Source organism: Diabrotica undecimpunctata, chromosome 9 (genome assembly GCF_040954645.1).
Source record: "Diabrotica undecimpunctata isolate CICGRU chromosome 9, icDiaUnde3, whole genome shotgun sequence".
NCBI classification, from domain to species: Eukaryota; Metazoa; Arthropoda; class Insecta; order Coleoptera; family Chrysomelidae; genus Diabrotica; species Diabrotica undecimpunctata.
This window is the reverse complement of record NC_092811.1, coordinates 88,836,988-88,855,415: the sequence shown is the minus strand read 5'-3', so window position 1 is coordinate 88,855,415 and position 18,428 is coordinate 88,836,988. Positions and strand designations below refer to the sequence as shown.

Sequence of the window (18,428 nt, the reverse complement as noted above, 5' to 3'; positions counted from 1 at the left end):
ACCTTTTATTTTTTATTACACACTGCACGAAAAATCAGCAAAATTATCGACTCACAATAGCCAAAAATCGAAAATATTATGGAGCAGAATTTACACGTCTATTCCTTACACTAGAGATGGGATCCCCAAAATTAATATTCTTGGCAAAATTCAGCTTGTTCGTATGATTTTTAGAGGTTGAGTGGCATTTTTTGTGAAATACCATTTTATGCTTTCCTGATCCGGCTTCTATTGTCGGTACGTGTTTTCTTTACTTTTATTAACATCGTGTAATTTGGCGCACCTAAGTTCATACTCCAGTCCAATGTTTCAGTTTGTACATGTTTACCCCACTATGTCTTCTCTAAGTATGAAGTGGAGGCGGAGAAGCGGATAGAGCGTGCCAAACTACTGAAATGCCGGATTAGTGAAACTTCTACTATATTAAGATCATTGATCATTAAAAAATGAAATTGAAGATGTTTCGGAATGCCCAAAAAACTAGTGACACTCTGAAAAAAGTGATAAACAAAATATATTTATTCCATTTGAAAAATAAGATGCTGCACTTTTCTTATGGTTCTAGCCACTTTATAAATGGATGTTATATAAACAATTGATTATTAAAAGTAATGCTTACCTGGTTTATCTAAAACTAAATTGACAAGCTGAAGTGCGCTAAGCTGAGGTAGTGCCGTTTTTGATTTATCAGGTAAGTTCCAGAATTCGAGACATTTCCTTCTATATTCTTCTTGCCTGCACTCCACTAAAGTTGGATTCTGACAAAATGCTGCTAATTTTTTTAATCCTGTCGTTTGTCTAACAGCTAAGCTAAATATAATAAAAGTACTGTTAAGTTGTTGGTAAATTATTGATAATATGTGAGTGGTTTGATATTAATCTAGTCTAAGTAAAAAAAGGTACGATTGTTGATATTTTTCTCATTTATTTTTCAAATAGTCTCCCTTTCGCTCAATACATTGAACATTGAAGAAAAACAAGCATTGAAAAATGATGGCAGTTACAGTGATGGTTCAACTTTAAACAGAGCTTACTTAAAATTTGCTTTTTGTCACTTATACCCCTTTACTTCTAGGGTCCTCAATATATGGTAACAAAATCTATCTAAAATTTTTCGCAGAATCTAAAAATATAATAATATATAAAGTAAAATTCCACTATTTGGAAGGGTCATTTCATCGTTTAAACGCCGAATATCCCCAAATTTAAATGTGCACAGCGGCCCTCGTAAACTACCCGTTCAATTTACGTTTTTTTCATAAGAAATCACAGAATGTATAATTCATACATTTATTTGTGCTTCTCTAAAGTAGACTTGACCACGAGCTGCCGTACAGTGTAGCCGATTCTTGTTCATAGGTAGCTGTTATTGTCATACAAACCTGAGTGATTTCTTCGACGCGACTTACTATACAGGATGACCCACCTTGCAACACATACACACCACAACACCAGCAACCTCAGAATATTGAAGCTCAAACAATTCCCACACAGTATGCAATAAATAATAGCCAACACCACCATAGAAGATCCTCAACTAGCGATGAGGAATTCTTAGGATTTGATGAGAGCGAGCAAAATAAAGAAAATCCTTGGCAAGTAGCCAAAAAAACCTTGAAAAGAAGAAAAGTAGATGTTACCAATAGACAAATAAAACATTAAAACCACCTCCAATATACGTCTACGGAGTCATTAAATACAATGAAATGATAAAACAAATAGATCTAATAGCAGAAAACACACCACAATACACCACAAAATCCTTAGCAGACAACACGGTAAAGATAAGTTGCGATACACCAGACACATATAGGAAAATAATAAAATACATGCGGGACAAAAATGTAGTACACCATAGTTATCAACCCAAAGAAGAGCGTGCCTATAGAATAGTCATCAAACACCTACACCATACGACGGACATCGATGAAATAAAAACTGAATTAGCAAACAATGGACATAAGGTTAGAAACGAGATGAATTGCTTAAGTAGAACAACGAAACAACCTTTAAATATATTCTTCGTCGACTTAGAACCAGCAGAAAACAACAAAGATATTTACAAACTGACAAATCTTCAAAATAGAGCTATACAAGTGGAATCTCCAAAAATAACAAAAGGGATCACCCAATGCATGAGATGTCAGCAATATGGCCACTCAAGATCATACTGCAACAGACCATTTGTGTGCGTTAAATGTGGTGGAGAACACAATACGTCAGCCTGCAAAAACAGTAAAGATACCCCTGCTAGGTGTGCTTTATGTGATGGTGCCCATCCAGCCAACTACAAAGGATGCCAATTCTATCATAACTTATTCAAGACAAACAATGCCAACAATCGTATGAATATTCAACAAAACGCTAACAATACAACTAGACTTACAATGCGTACAGCAAAATCAGTGCCTCTAACCCATTACCCAAAACAATCGCAAGGCAGCTATGCTAATGCAGTAAGAAATGGTACTGAACAACAATCAAACATTAATGACATGATGAACAAATTCTTAGAGGAATTCAAAAACATGTTCCAACAATTACTACAACAAAACAGCATGGTCCTCAACATGCTGACAACGCTTATATCTAAAGTTCAATAGCTTTATTAAAATAGCAGAGTGGAATTCCAATGGACTTCCAAAGCACAAAAATGAGGTTGAGTTATTTCTACTACACAACGAAATTGACATTCTGTTAATAAGTGAAAGCCATTTCACAAGTCAAACTTACTTAAAGATATCTCACTACACAACGTATTCCTCAAACCACCCAGACAATACAGTCCACGCCGGATCAGCTATTCTGATAAAAAATACTATTAAACATGCAGAACTACCAAAGTATGCTGAAAATTGCTTGTAAGCTACAGTTATCAAAGTCAGTATGAGGTCTTACGAACTAACAGTCGCAGCAGTCTACTGTCCACTCCGATACAACTTAAAGAAAGAAGACTTCAAAAACTTCTTCGAAACTCTAGGACATAAATTTATTGCAGGGGGAGACTTCAACAGCAAACCTATATTATTTGGATCTCGTCTCACAACAACTAAAGGCAGAGAACTAATAAGCTTAATACATGAAAACAACTACCAACCTTTGTCAACAGGCTCTCCTACATACTGGCCTACGGATCCAAACAAAACACCTGATCTGCTGGATATATTTATCACTCAGGGCATCTCTCCTGGTTACATGGAGGTCATGCCGAACTATGATCTCTCATCTGACCACTCCCCAATTATAGCAACCATCAGCAGCTTTATAGTCTACAAAACGGCCACACCAAGGCTACACACTGGGAGAACTAACTGGGAAAAATACCGCAGCAAATTAGAAGAAGATATTAGTCTACAAGTAAGCCTCAAAACAACAAGAGAGATAGACGAAACATTAACGGCTTTAAACAACACTCTTATAGAGGCTGTACAAAATGCTACACCTGCGAACAATACATGTAGCAAAGCCCAATACTTCCCAGCTGAAATTAAAAAGTTGGTAGCTCAAAAAAGGAAAGCTAGGACCAAATGGCACCAAACCCATGCCCCAGCAGACAAGACTACATTAAACAGGCTAAGCAATCAACTAAAATCCAAACTTAAAGAGGCACAAGAACTGTCATTTACAAACTACATAACAAATCTAAACCGGTACGATAACTCAATATGGAAATCGATCAAAAACTTCAAAAAACCCAAGACTCCGGTACCTCCAATTAGAAACGAACAGGGACCAACATTACAGTGGGCCAGAAGTGACGAAGAAAAAACAACGCTATTTGAAGAGCACCTAGCTCAAGTATTTACTCTCAACAACGACGCTCCAGATATTGAAATTAAAAGGGACATAAATAACATTCCAGAGAACATACCAGTAATCAGACCACTAACCAAAAATGAAATTCAACACGAAATCCAATATTTAAACATTAGAAAAACTCCTGGGCTGGACAAAATAACAACCAAGATGATGAAGGAACTACCAGATAAAGGAATCATACTGATTACTCTCATCTTCAATGCTATTCTACGATTAAACTGCTGGCCAAAGCTCTTTAAAACCGCTGAAATAATACTAATCCCAAAAGCAGGAAAAAATCCAAACGAGGTTTCATCATATAGGCCAATAAGTCTACTACCAGTCGTATCCAAAATACTTGAAAGGTTACTGTTACAAAAAATTAACTCAGACCCCAATACGGAGGAATGGATACCCAACCACCAATTTGGCTTTCGAAAAACCACTCGACAATACAGCAGGTTCATAGAATAGTACACACCATAAATTCTGCAATGGAAAACAAACACTACTGCACAGCTGCTTTTCTAGATGTTAGTCAAGCCTTTGATAAGGTTTGGCACACAGGCCTGATTTTCAAAATCAAGAAATATTTACCCATCACGTACCTGAAACTGTTAAAATCCTATCTGAGTAGGAGATAATTCCGAACAAGAGTGAATGAAAGTAATTCCAATAATTTTCCTATAAAATCTGGTGTTCCACAGGGCAGCGTTCTTGGACCAATATTATATGTGCTATACACAGCAGATCTACCCTCCACTAATGAAATCATCACTGGCACGTTTGCAGATGATGCTGTCATCCTTGCAGCCGACGAAAATCCAATTATAGCATCTAACATTCTACAGGTACAACTAAATGAAATCGAGACATGGTCTTACAAGTAGAGAATTAAAATAAACGAAACAAAATCAGTCCAAGTGACTTTTACCTTGAGACGAGACCCGTGTCCCTCAGTTTCACTAACAATATCCAACTTCCCCAATCCTCTAGCACTAAATACCTAGGAATACATCATGACTCAAAACTCACCTAGAAAGAACATATTCTTAAGAAGCGGAAACAAATTGACCTAAGAATGAAAGATCTAAACTAGTTAGTAGGCAGGAAATCGAAACTGAGCCTTGAAAACAAAATCCTTGTATACAAAACCGTCATAAAACCTATCTGGATGTATGGAATCCAACTCTGGGGATGTGCGAGCAAGTCAAACACAGCCATAATTGAAAGATGCCAATCAAAAATACTCCGAACGATAGCTGATGCACCTTGGTATGTGTCAAACCTAACACTTCATGAAGACCTAAGAATCTCGTTAGTACAGGATGTAATCACTAAATACAGCACGAAGCACCATGAAGCACTGAAATCACATAGTAACACCTTACTCCAACCTCTGCTAGAACACCAAGCCAATAGGAGACTCAAAAGGAAATGGCCAGCTGACCTGAAAACCGCTTAAAGTGGTCTTGTCACTGGAGAAGACCTCACCACGCCAACAGGAGCCCCTTGCTCCGCAGCCAGCAAATTACCTTATAGAGCTTGATTTGTGTTTTGATTGCTAAAGATTGTGTCATGAAATAAATTTTATTTACATGTTCCGTTTCATTAAAATACTTAAGTTTATAAAATAAAAATCGATATTTTACATTTCATTACAATTCCTTTTAAAACACTTGACAACCTGGGAATTTGTAAACCATCGCAGCGGTAACACCACCGCACGTGCCGTAGCAAGAAACGTTATAGAATAGGATAGAAATATGCTTTATTGTCATTGAAAATTGTACAATTTTATGGACAAAGCTAAAAAGTCAAAAAAATAACAATAACAATTTTTACTAAAATTACATAAATCGTCAATATCACAAAATAAAACATAATAAAGCTGGTGCATGTGATACCCAAATATATATATAAAGATACTTTGTTGCTTGAACCTAAACAAACTGTAATTTCTTAGTTATTCGTTAAGAAACAAACTCTTCCACCGAATAATATGGTCTTTCAGATAGATAGGCTTTTATCAATTTACGGAACTTAACTAAAGAAGTTGTAGATTTAAGTTGCAAAGGGAGATGGTTGTATAATTTTTTTGCCGAATATAATATAGATTTCTTTACTAACTCAGTGGACGGGATCGGTAAATACACATCAAAGCTTGAATTTCTGGTGGAGTAGTCATGATTAGGACTTGCTGGTAGCTTCTGCAATGTGTTATTCTACTGAGGCTAAAAAGATACCGTATTGTTCTTTTTTGTAATTTAAAAATAACATCAGATTGGGCAGCTGTACTAGAACCCCAAAAAGGAAGGCCATATCGAAGATGAGACTCGAACAAAGAAAAGTATGTTATTTTGGAAGATACTAAATTGATTTCCTTCAAAACAGATCTTATTGCATAGCAAACTGAGGCTAGTTTCTTACTTAACAAACCGGTATGAAGGGACGATTTATTTTAAGGTTGCTGTCTATAAAAATACCAAAAAATTTTACAGAATCAACGATACTGATCTGGCTCTTATTAAGAAGCAAGGGTTGAAGAGCTCTTTTATCGCATAATGCTACTGTCTTATCCACGTTAAAAGAGAGTAAATTAGAGTCGGACCAGGTTTTAATTTTGAGTAGATCAGAAGTTAAAATTGCATGAAGAGTTGCAATATAGAGTTCCTCCAGGTAATACTGGTATCATCAGCAAAAAGAAAAAAATTTCCATCGATTTTTAAGTTAGTGATGTCATTTATAAAGATAAGGCAAAGTAGAGGACCCAGTACTGAACCTTGTGGTACTCCACATACAATGTTGTTTTTTGTTACTTGGTGAAAAATTCTTCTAATAATTTAATTTTATCTGACTAATATATATTGACAATTCAGACATTATATTATACATTAAGTAGACAACTTCAAAATAATATTGAGTAAATCACGAGGAAAAAAAAATTGGTCTCATTGAACATAATTAGAGCCTCTTCTTTGATTTTTCTCTTTTTACCATCTGTTTCTTTTAGGGCTATTCTTGAATCGTTCCACTGAACCCTAAGTTCATTTTCCCATGCGTGTTTACATATTTGAGATCTATTAAATTCTATATTTTTAATATAAGATTGATGTTTCATCTAAATATAACTGATCGCATTTACAAGGTATTTTATAAATACAATTCTTTGTTCTTTCTTGTTTATTGTTAGGTTTAGTTTTAGATAAAATATATCTCAATGTGTTTATTGTTTTGAATGTTGTTGAAATGTTGAATTTATTTCCTATCTTTTTAAGTTTTCTGATAAGATTTTTATGTATAGTATTGTTATTTTCTTCGTATTATTCCTTGTGTATGCTGTAGGATATCGTTTTAAGGTGTTCTGTTTTATTCGGTCGATTGTTGAAAATTCCTTATTTATAAAGGATAAAAAATAATAGTTTTTTAATAAAACAGATGTTAACAAATGTTTTTCCTCTAAGAAGGAATTTTCCTCTAAGAACAAGTAATTTTGGCTTTATCGTATAAGGATTTAATGATTCCCTTTTTAATATTGATATTGTAATTTGATTTGTAATTTAAATATCTTAAAGATTAAAACATCCAGGACAAAGGTCTTTTTTTTTGTGGCATAGAGTTTCGTCATTCAGCCAGTCTCGAAAAGTTATAATATATTCAAAAATTTTGAATAAAATCCTTTGTATAAAAAGGTATATAAAAAACCCAGTTGGGCTATGTTAAATTGGCAAAACGTTTTCGGAATAAGTATTCCATCATCAGTACCCTAAAAGTATTTAACCACTTAATTAAAAAGAATTGAAATAATTTAAGTTTTGACTAAGGTTAGTGTAAAATGTGGTTAATACTTACAAGTTAATACATGGATGTAGCCACTAAATATGGGGTTACAAACCCTTTAAAAATTGCTAATTGAAATTTAGTTTACATAATGTCTGTTTTACAATTTAGATGGTAAAGTTACCGTTGGATTGGTAACATGGCGACATATGACTCTGCAATAAGTTGCAAGTCCTGAGACGGTATGTCTACGAGGACTTCAATAAAGCAACTGATTAAAATGACAATCTTGGCAGGTTATGACGGAAGTTGTGACAGAGCAGTCAGTGTAACTATATGTGTCTATTTAAGACAAAAGCCAACGTTATTTAAAAATTGTGAAAAATTGAAATAAAATAAAATTATAACAGTATCAACCATCAATGTTATTGTTGTAAATTATGTATGTAAGATAAAGTTATGGTGAGAAAATTATGTGATTAAAGTTAGGCAACCAACTATACAGTGTCAAGTGGTGTGGTGAAAAGATTCTAATATAAGGCCCTTTATGTTTTAATAACATCTGGTACCTGGAAAATGGAAACTAGACACAGGTGGACAGTTGGGTTCTTGAAAAGTATAGGAATTAATATGTTTGATATGTGAGAATATTATTCAATGAATGGAATAAAACTATTGTAGTATAAGACAGATGTAAAAATTGACTTATAACTCAATTATATTAGGCCCTGTATGTCAAAAAACAACATTTGGTACCTGGAAAATGTAGAATTTCTTGAGTTGCAAGTTCATAAATGTAATATCTGATTGGGTGTTAACAAACTGAGTGATGTAGTTATATTGTGGGTGTTGACAGGTATCTGAAATGGACAAAAATTGATGGTTGGAAGTGGTTTTATAATGTGCTGGTCATAAAGTACTCAACTTATAACTTGAGAAAAGGCCCTATCTGTTATAAAGCAACACTAGGTACATAAGGAAAATAAAAGATTAAGTTATAAGTTGGTAGGGTGAATGAACTATTGGTCTATATTGAATATATTAGTAAACTGAAATTGTTGTTGGTGGCTCTGTTCAGTTTGAGTAAAGAGGATAAAAAATTAAGGTGTTATTTGAGAGAATTGTGATAAACGGATAGACTACGGAAGGCTGAGGTCCCCAGAGAACCGAAGCCAAACCCTGAGGGAATTGTGTGGAGAAGTAAAATAAGAATTTAATAGTCGGGAAGGGGTGGGGGATGACGGGTGATCTGATCTGAATTTGGAAATGACGAAATAGAGGAATGTAAAGTATTGGTTATAGTGGTTAAGAAATGAAATTTGGTTTGAAAAGTAAAGAGTGTGATAAATGGAGAGTAAAGTGTATTGGAAGAAAAGTTATTAGAATTAACTAAGGAGGATGGTAGACTAATAATGAATATGGATTTTTAATTATAGAAGTAAATTGGGAATGTGGGTTAGGAGAATAGTTGGCGATGGAGAGGGAGAAAATCTCGATTGAATGAAACATGGCGATTAACGCAATTTGGGCTTTTTTGTTTTTCTTTAAGAATTTCAAGATCTTCATATAAATCTAATTTGAGGAAATTTTTTTGGGAGATATTGTGGATAAGTGAAACGTCTTCTGGGATATTGAGGGTGTGGTTGTGTTCTTTGAGATGTTGGGAGAAAGTGGAAGTGTTTTCTCTTTTTATGTGCTCTAGAGAGCGTGAAGAAAGAGATCTGCATGTTCTACCTATGTAGGTGGCATTGCAATCTGAACATTTAAGTCTATATACTCCACTCCGGTTCATATAATTGATAGGATCTTTGGAATTAGAAATATGTTGTCCCAGATTGTTGGGTACTTTGAAAGAAACATGGATGTTTTCAACCGAACGTTGGATGAGATTTCGAATATCTCCAGAAAGACTTTCATGATAGAAAGGGAGTGAAACATAGTTGGGTTTGGTGGTAAGGTCTCTGGGGAACGCAGTCTCCCGCAGGGTCTTAAGGCGTTTTTTGTGGATGAATTTGTTAATGATGTTGTGATCATATCCGTTGTTGACTGCTATTTGTCTGAGTATATTTAGTTCTTTTTTGTAGTTTAAATCTGACAGTGGAATGCTTTCTAGACGATGGATGTAACTATGAAAAGCTGCATGTTTATGTGACATGGGATGGTTGGATGAAAATGGAATTACGTGGTCAGTCTGTGTAGGTTTCCTATAGATACTGAAGTCGAAGTGGTCATTTAATCTGGTGATGGTTAGATCAAGAAAATTAATTGACTTGGAAGATTCTAGTTCCATGGTGAACTTGATATTGGGGTGAATTTGGTTGATTTTGGAAAGTAAAAGTTCAGCTGAATTGGAATTACCTGAAATGAAGACTAAACAGTCATCAACATAGCGAAACCAGTGTAATATTTCAGGGTTTTTCATGATCTGTGTGGATTCTAAATGATCCATGAAGACATCAGCTAATAGAGGGGAGAGACAGCTGCCCATGGCTAAGCCATCAGGTTGTCTATAGTAATTGTTGTTAAAAACGAAGAAATCTTGATCTAAACAAAGTTGTAAAAGTTGGATAATGTAGGTAGTGGTAGATGAGGTAATGGAGTTGGCTCTTAGAAGTGAATGAACCAGATTAATTGTTTCTAGTTTGGGGACAGAGGTGAATAGATTGCTAACATCAAATGAAAGCATAGTGATGTTGGGGTGAAGATTGATGTGTTGTAAATTATTGACTAGATGACTAGTATTTTTGACTGAGAATCGAGGGGTGAAGTTCGTCATATTATTAATTAGATTCAATATAAATTTTGATAGGATGGAAACTGGAGTGTTTATGAAACTAACAACTGGACGAATGGGAATGCCCTCCTTGTGTATCTTAGGTAAACCATACAGTCTGGGTGTCAAAGGGTTACTTGGGATTTTATAATATGGTGCAAAATGTTCAGAGAAAAAGTCTGTGAAATGTTTAATGTTATCTTTTAATGTTAAAAGATAACATTAAACATTTCACAGACTTTTTCTCTGAACATTTTGCACCATATTATAAAATCCCAAGTAACCCTTTGACACCCAGACTGTATGGTTTACCTAAGATACACAAGGAGGGCATTCCCATTCGTCCAGTTGTTAGTTTCATAAACACTCCAGTTTCCATCCTATCAAAATTTATATTGAATCTAATTAATAATATGACGAACTTCACCCCTCGATTCTCAGTCAAAAATACTAGTCATCTAGTCAATAATTTACAACACATCAATCTTCACCCCAACATCACTATGCTTTCATTTGATGTTAGCAATCTATTCACCTCTGTCCCCAAACTAGAAACAATTAATCTGGTTCATTCACTTCTAAGAGCCAACTCCATTACCTCATCTACCACTACCTACATTATCCAACTTTTACAACTTTGTTTAGATCAAGATTTCTTCGTTTTTAACAACAATTACTATAGACAACCTGATGGCTTAGCCATGGGCAGCTGTCTCTCCCCTCTATTAGCTGATGTCTTCATGGATCATTTAGAATCCACACAGATCATGAAAAACCCTGAAATATTACACTGGTTTCGCTATGTTGATGACTGTTTAGTCTTCATTTCAGGTAATTCCAATTCAGCTGAACTTTTACTTTCCAAAATCAACCAAATTCACCCCAATATCAAGTTCACCATGGAACTAGAATCTTCCAAGTCAATTAATTTTCTTGATCTAACCATCACCAGATTAAATGACCACTTCGACTTCAGTATCTATAGGAAACCTACACAGACTGACCACGTAATTCCATTTTCATCCAACCATCCCATGTCACATAAACATGCAGCTTTTCATAGTTACATCCATCGTCTAGAAAGCATTCCACTGTCAGATTTAAACTACAAAAAAGAACTAAATATACTCAGACAAATAGCAGTCAACAACGGATATGATCACAACATCATTAACAAATTCATCCACAAAAAACGCCTTAAGACCCTGCGGGAGACTGCGTTCCCCAGAGACCTTACCACCAAACCCAACTATGTTTCACTCCCTTTCTATCATGAAAGTCTTTCTGGAGATATTCGAAATCTCATCCAACGTTCGGTTGAAAACATCCATGTTTCTTTCAAAGTACCCAACAATCTGGGACAACATATTTCTAATTCCAAAGATCCTATCAATTATATGAACCGGAGTGGAGTATATAGACTTAAATGTTCAGATTGCAATGCCACCTACATAGGTAGAACATGCAGATCTCTTTCTTCACGCTCTCTAGAGCACATAAAAAGAGAAAACACTTCCACTTTCTCCCAACATCTCAAAGAACACAACCACACCCTCAATATCCCAGAAGACGTTTCACTTATCCACAATATCTCCCAAAAAAATTTCCTCAAATTAGATTTATATGAAGATCTTGAAATTCTTAAAGAAAAACAAAAAAGCCCAAATTGCGTTAATCGCCATGTTTCATTCAATCGAGATTTTCTCCCTCTCCATCGCCAACTATTCTCCTAACCCACATTCCCAATTTACTTCTATAATTAAAAATCCATATTCATTATTAGTCTACCATCCTCCTTAGTTAATTCTAATAACTTTTCTTCCAATACACTTTACTCTCCATTTATCACACTCTTTACTTTTCAAACCAAATTTCATTTCTTAACCACTATAACCAATACTTTACATTCCTCTATTTCGTCATTTCCAAATTCAGATCAGATCACCCGTCATCCCCCACCCCTTCCCGACTATTAAATTCTTATTTTACTTCTCCACACAATTCCCTCAGGGTTTGGCTTCGGTTCTCTGGGGACCTCAGCCTTCCGTAGTCTATCCGTTTATCACAATTCTCTCAAATAACACCTTAATTTTTTATCCTCTTTACTCAAACTGAACAGAGCCACCAACAACAATTTCAGTTTACTAATATATTCAATATAGACCAATAGTTCATTCACCCTACCAACTTATAACTTAATCTTTTATTTTCCTTATGTACCTAGTGTTGCTTTATAACAGATAGGGCCTTTTCTCAAGTTATAAGTTGAGTACTTTATGACCAGCACATTATAAAACCACTTCCAACCATCAATTTTTGTCCATTTCAGATACCTGTCAACACCCACAATATAACTACATCACTCAGTTTGTTAACACCCAATCAGATATTACATTTATGAACTTGCAACTCAAGAAATTCTACATTTTCCAGGTACCAAATGTTGTTTTTTGACATACAGGGCCTAATATAATTGAGTTATAAGTCAATTTTTACATCTGTCTTATACTACAATAGTTTTATTCCATTCATTGAATAATATTCTCACATATCAAACATATTAATTCCTATACTTTTCAAGAACCCAACTGTCCACCTGTGTCTAGTTTCCATTTTCCAGGTACCAGATGTTATTAAAACATAAAGGGCCTTATATTAGAATCTTTTCACCACACCACTTGACACTGTATAGTTGGTTGCCTAACTTTAATCACATAATTTTCTCACCATAACTTTATCTTACATACATAATTTACAACAATAACATTGATGGTTGATACTGTTATAATTTTATTTTATTTCAATTTTTCACAATTTTTAAATAACGTTGGCTTTTGTCTTAAATAGACACATATAGTTACACTGACTGCTCTGTCACAACTTCCGTCATAACCTGCCAAGATTGTCATTTTAATCAGTTGCTTTATTGAAGTCCTCGTAGACATACCGTCTCAGGACTTGCAACTTATTGCAGAGTCATATGTCGCCATGTTACCAATCCAACGGTAACTTTACCATCTAAATTGTAAAACAGACATTATGTAAACTAAATTTCAATTAGCAATTTTTAAAGGGTTTGTAACCCCATATTTAGTGGCTACATCCATGTATTAACTTGTAAGTATTAACCACATTTTACACTAACCTTAGTCAAAACTTAAATTATTTCAATTCTTTTTAATTAAGTGGTTAAATACTTTTAGGGTACTGATGATGGAATACTTATTCCGAAAACGTTTTGCCAATTTAACATAGCCCAACTGGGTTTTTTATATACCTTTTTATACAAAGGATTTTATTCAAAATTTTTAATATATGGTATACAGCCAAACACAGGAACTTAGTTTCCTTGTGGATTATAATATATTCCTTAAGAAGGTATATTCACTTAGGTACAGATTATTTCTCTCAGACAAATGCACAGCGATATCCCTAAACCGAAATAGACGAATAATTCATAGAAGAACACGTCGAAGGAAAATACAAGGACACTCGCTTCGCGTCTAGGGGTCCGTCAAGACATTTATTTTAACAGACAAACAATACTGGACCTCGGATAAGGTATATATAAGGCCATATTGAGAAAACATCATCTACATATCTCCACCATACTCTGGGTTTTAAATTTTGTTTAGAAATAATATTTGTTTCAAAATCTTCCATAAATATATCAGCTAATAATGGAGATAAACTAGAGTTCATTGTTCGACCAAAATTTTGTTTATAGAATTCATTATTTAGTTGAAAATAGGTATTATCAGTCAATAATGTCAATAACTCCATTATAGCTGATATAATTAATCTTGTTCTAGTTGCCAATGTATCATCACTCTCTAATTTTATCTTGATTGTATTCAAAGTCTTATCTAATGGCACATTTGTAAATAAACGATTTATGTCAAAACTTACTAAAATATATGAATTAAATTCAATTATTTGATAATTTATTTTAAAAAATGTTGTCTATTTCAAGTGTCATTTTTATTTGCAAATGTTTGTATATTTAATAAAAATTTGACAGTTCACTACAAGGAGAGTTTATCGTACTACAAATAGGTCTAAGTGGTATATTCGTTTTATGAACTTTCGGTACTTCATAAAAATGAGGGGTCTTACTGTAATGAGGTGTAATTAATCTTCTTTGATAATTTGTTAAATAATCTTTAAACTTGAATAAAGTTCTATATATTCTGTTTTCCAAAGGCTTTGTTGGATCCTTTGTTAATTTTGTATAAGGTACGTTTGTTATTAGATCTTTAATTTTGTTTTCATATTGAATTTTATCCATTATCACAGTTGCATTCCCCTTGTCTGCTCGTATGATAATTATGGAGTCGTCATTTTTTAAAGTTCTTATAGCCTTTAGTTCCTCTTTGCTTATGTCTTATTAAATTTTAATACACATATTGTAATAAATATATAATAATAATAAACAAATAAATTAAATATACCTAATTAAATAACTAAAATAATTAAATTTAACTATCTTTATATCTTTGAAAGCGGTCTTTGGATATAGAGATCGAAACGTACTAAAAACCTGTAAATAAATATATTTTGTGACCTATTTCGAACAAATAATATTGTAAAATCATAATATAATTAACGTTGAAATAAAAGTGAGTGTACGCCACTGGATTCTCATACGTCTTTCCCTACTCCTCCGCCTTCGAACGATTAAAATCACTCTTCCAAATAGTGGAATCTGACTTTAGGGTATTCCATTAAAAATAACAGTTGATAGCGACTTCTCGTATTACCGAAAATAAAAGCGAGATGTCAACATTACAGACATGTAGATTAACAACAATTATGCAGAAATGAAAATTAATAAATTTCAAATCTGATTATTCTCAGAGATCAGTTCAATATGCGGTTTACATAAAACGTGAAACACCCTGTATAAAATCCCAAGTGGTAGACGCGTTAATGAAGAAGTCGAATACTTACGTATTATTACTGTTGACAATGTAATTATAAAAATATTTATCGCCTTTTAAAATATGTAAAGGCACTATCTCCAGCACGTCTATATTATTATTATCTTTAATCTCCCATAGCCTTCGTACTATAAACCAAAAATATCTTTTGACTCTTTCATAAAAATGGTCCCTATTTAAGTTCGAACAAATAAAATATCGTTCAGAATTGGCTGGTCGAGAACTGTTTGGCTTCAAAATGGCCACTAAAACAAACAAAACACTGAGAATGTCTGTTGCTATCGTCTGAATTTTCAAAAAGTTGTTACATTTAAAATTGCTTACCCACCTTTTTCAAAACATTTAAACATGAGAAACAAAATACCAACACTAAATGGTGTAAATACATCAAACAATTTCGTTACGAAGTGTCCATGAGATCTGACTATTTCCAAAGCAACCAAACACTGACATATATAAATGCTTTTCGACAGAATTTCTTGAAAATTCTCGTTTCCTTCCACCGAAAATCCCTAAAAAAAATGCCAAATCAGTTGGGCCAACGTTAGATTGATAAGAAAATTAAATTTTAGAGAACAAAAATAAAAGCGCAGCGTAAACTTTAGAAGTTTTAATGCATCGAACAACATTTTTGAATTTTCTAATCATAAAAAATATTTTATACCGTAATGAAAACTAATAATCAAGCATAAGAGTAATAAATTTTAAAAAATGCAAATAAAATGTAATATTAACAAAAAAATGTGAAAGTTTACCACTGAGTTACATTCCCTTTATTTTTAATGACATCCACAATTCTTCGAGGCATAGTTTTTACTAAGTTCTGAAAAAATTCTAATGTAAACGAATCCCATATTTCTTGCAATTTTTCCTTCAATTCGTTGACGGACCTGGCAGGATGTTTTCTCAAAGCTTTTTTCATTTCGCGCCACAAAGTCTCTATCGGTTACAAGTCGGGACTGTTATAAACCCATTCCAGAAGTGGTATTCCATGGTCTTCAATCCATTTTAAACTTTTTTGAGATATGACAACCTGCGTCGTCCTGTTGGAAGACAAAATCTTCCGCTGATGTTAAACGGTGTTCCATAATCGGTAAAAGAGATTCTTGCAACTTTCCCACACCTCTAGACGACATGCTGGCCCAGATCATGACAAATGTAGGAAATTTGACTTTTCTCTTCAGACAGTCGGGATGGAAAGCTTAATTTTTCCTGCGAATGATGCGACTCCCACTGTCTCCAACACACTTCAAATCTGGACTCATCACTCCATTGTAACTGTCCAATCTTTATGCTCTTTTGACCATCTTAGTCTATTTTTCTTTTGTTGTAATGTTAAAAGTGGTTTCTCCTTAGCATAAAATAGATAAGACAGATATCCCGGCATGTTCTCGAATTCATAAAGTCCTGGCAAAGGATGGTGCTACAACCAAAGAAGTAGGTTTCCTAAAGAAAGCTAATGGCAAATTTACGGACACCAAAGAGGAAAGTCTTAGAGAACTAATGAACACGCACTTTCCGGGCTCAACAATTCTGGATGATGCAGATAGGCAAACCAACATAGACCAAAGGCTCACTAGACCAAGGTCTACAGATTGGAAAATAGCCACAGCAATCACAAGACCAAACAGAATTAGATGGGCAATAAATAAGTTTCGGCCATAAAGTCTCCAGGGACAGATGGCATATATCCAATACTGTTGCATATGGGATTAGAGGTATTGATACCACACCTATGCAAGCTCCTCAAAGCCACTTTAGCATGGGGGATCGTACCGGAAATATGGCAAAAGGTCAAAGTCATATACTTGCCTAAGGTAGGTAAAGTATCAGACCTAACACCAAAGTCATATAGACCGATAAGCCTATCTTCTTTTCTATTAAAAACGCTGGAAAGGCTTCTTGATAGGTACATCAGAGACGAAGTGCTAAAAGATAATCCTCTAAGCAATCGTCAATATGCATACCAACCTGGTAAATCTACGGACTCCGCGTTGGATGATCTAAATAGGCTTATCTCAAAGTCAATGGAAGACAAAGAGATAGCAATGGCCGCTTTTTTAGATATAGAAGGGGCATTTAATAATGTTACCACCAGCTCTTTGATAGGGGCTATGAGTAGACGAGGTGCACCTGCGGTAATATGCAGATGGATAAGGGCATCCCTGGAGAATAGGACAGTAATGTCCACTCTGGGTAAAGCAACCATCAAAGCAAAAGTAGGCAGAGGCTGTCCACAAGGAGGAGTTCTGTCCCCTCTACTTTGGGCAACCTTGGTAGATGATCTCCTCAGAAATCTGTCCACAGAAGGCTTTTATTGTCTAGGATATGCTGACGATATAGCAATCGTTGTCAGGGGCAGGTTTGCTCAGGTAGTTTCTGAGAGAATGCAAGCAGCCCTAAATATAGTTGACGACTGGTGTAAACAAGAGAGACTGATAGTCAATGCTCAGAAAACACAAATTGTCAACTTCACCAAAAAAACAGCACTACAAGGCCTAAAACCACCGGTGCTCGGAAGAACAGAGGTTTCATTTGCCAAAGAAACAAAATACCTTGGGGTATATTTTGATCATAGGCTTACATGGAATACTCACATTCTAAAAACCACACAGAAAGCTACTATGTCCTTGGGCAGATGTAGAAGAATGTGCGGTAAGAATTGGGGACTTAATCCCAAAATGACTCTATGGCTATATACAAGGGTTATTAGACCCATGATAACCTATGGCTCGGTGACGTGGTGGACAAAGACGCAGCAAGGGGGAGCAATAAGGCTGCTAGGTAATACACAAAGGCTAGCATGCCTGTGTATTACGGGGGCCTTAAAAACAACTCCTACTGCATCGCTGGAAGTCCTGTTGAATCTACCACCACTTCATATCTTTATACAGGGCGAAGCCAGATCCGTGATGCACAGATTAATCCATAGTCAGCGACATATAAGCCAGATGCATGGTACTGACAACAGAAAGCTAATCGAGGAGCTAAAAGCCGATATTGTGATGGGGAAACCTATCGATGCAACAGTTACGAGATATAGCTTTAACAATAAGTTCACAATTAAGATACCAGGCAGGGAAGACTGGAATAAAGGTGTACCCATACAAGCTGCTGCTACCTGGTACACGGATGGC

The 18,428-nt window shown here is 34.8% G+C and overlaps 1 protein-coding gene across 2 annotated transcripts in view; it reads right to left on the bottom strand.

The window, feature by feature from the left end:
* The window catches only part of Cmtr1 (Cap methyltransferase 1), an 84,397-nt gene that overhangs the window by 22,205 nt on the left and 43,764 nt on the right, over positions 1-18,428 (bottom strand). For both annotated transcript variants that reach the window (XM_072543760.1, XM_072543759.1), the window contains exons 7-9: positions 15,620-15,803; positions 15,302-15,536; positions 620-810 (exon numbers count right to left, since the gene is read on the bottom strand). In XM_072543760.1, coding sequence (XP_072399861.1) covers positions 620-810; positions 15,302-15,536; positions 15,620-15,803 — 610 coding nt within the window. The remainder of the gene's footprint in view (positions 1-619; positions 811-15,301; positions 15,537-15,619; positions 15,804-18,428) is intronic.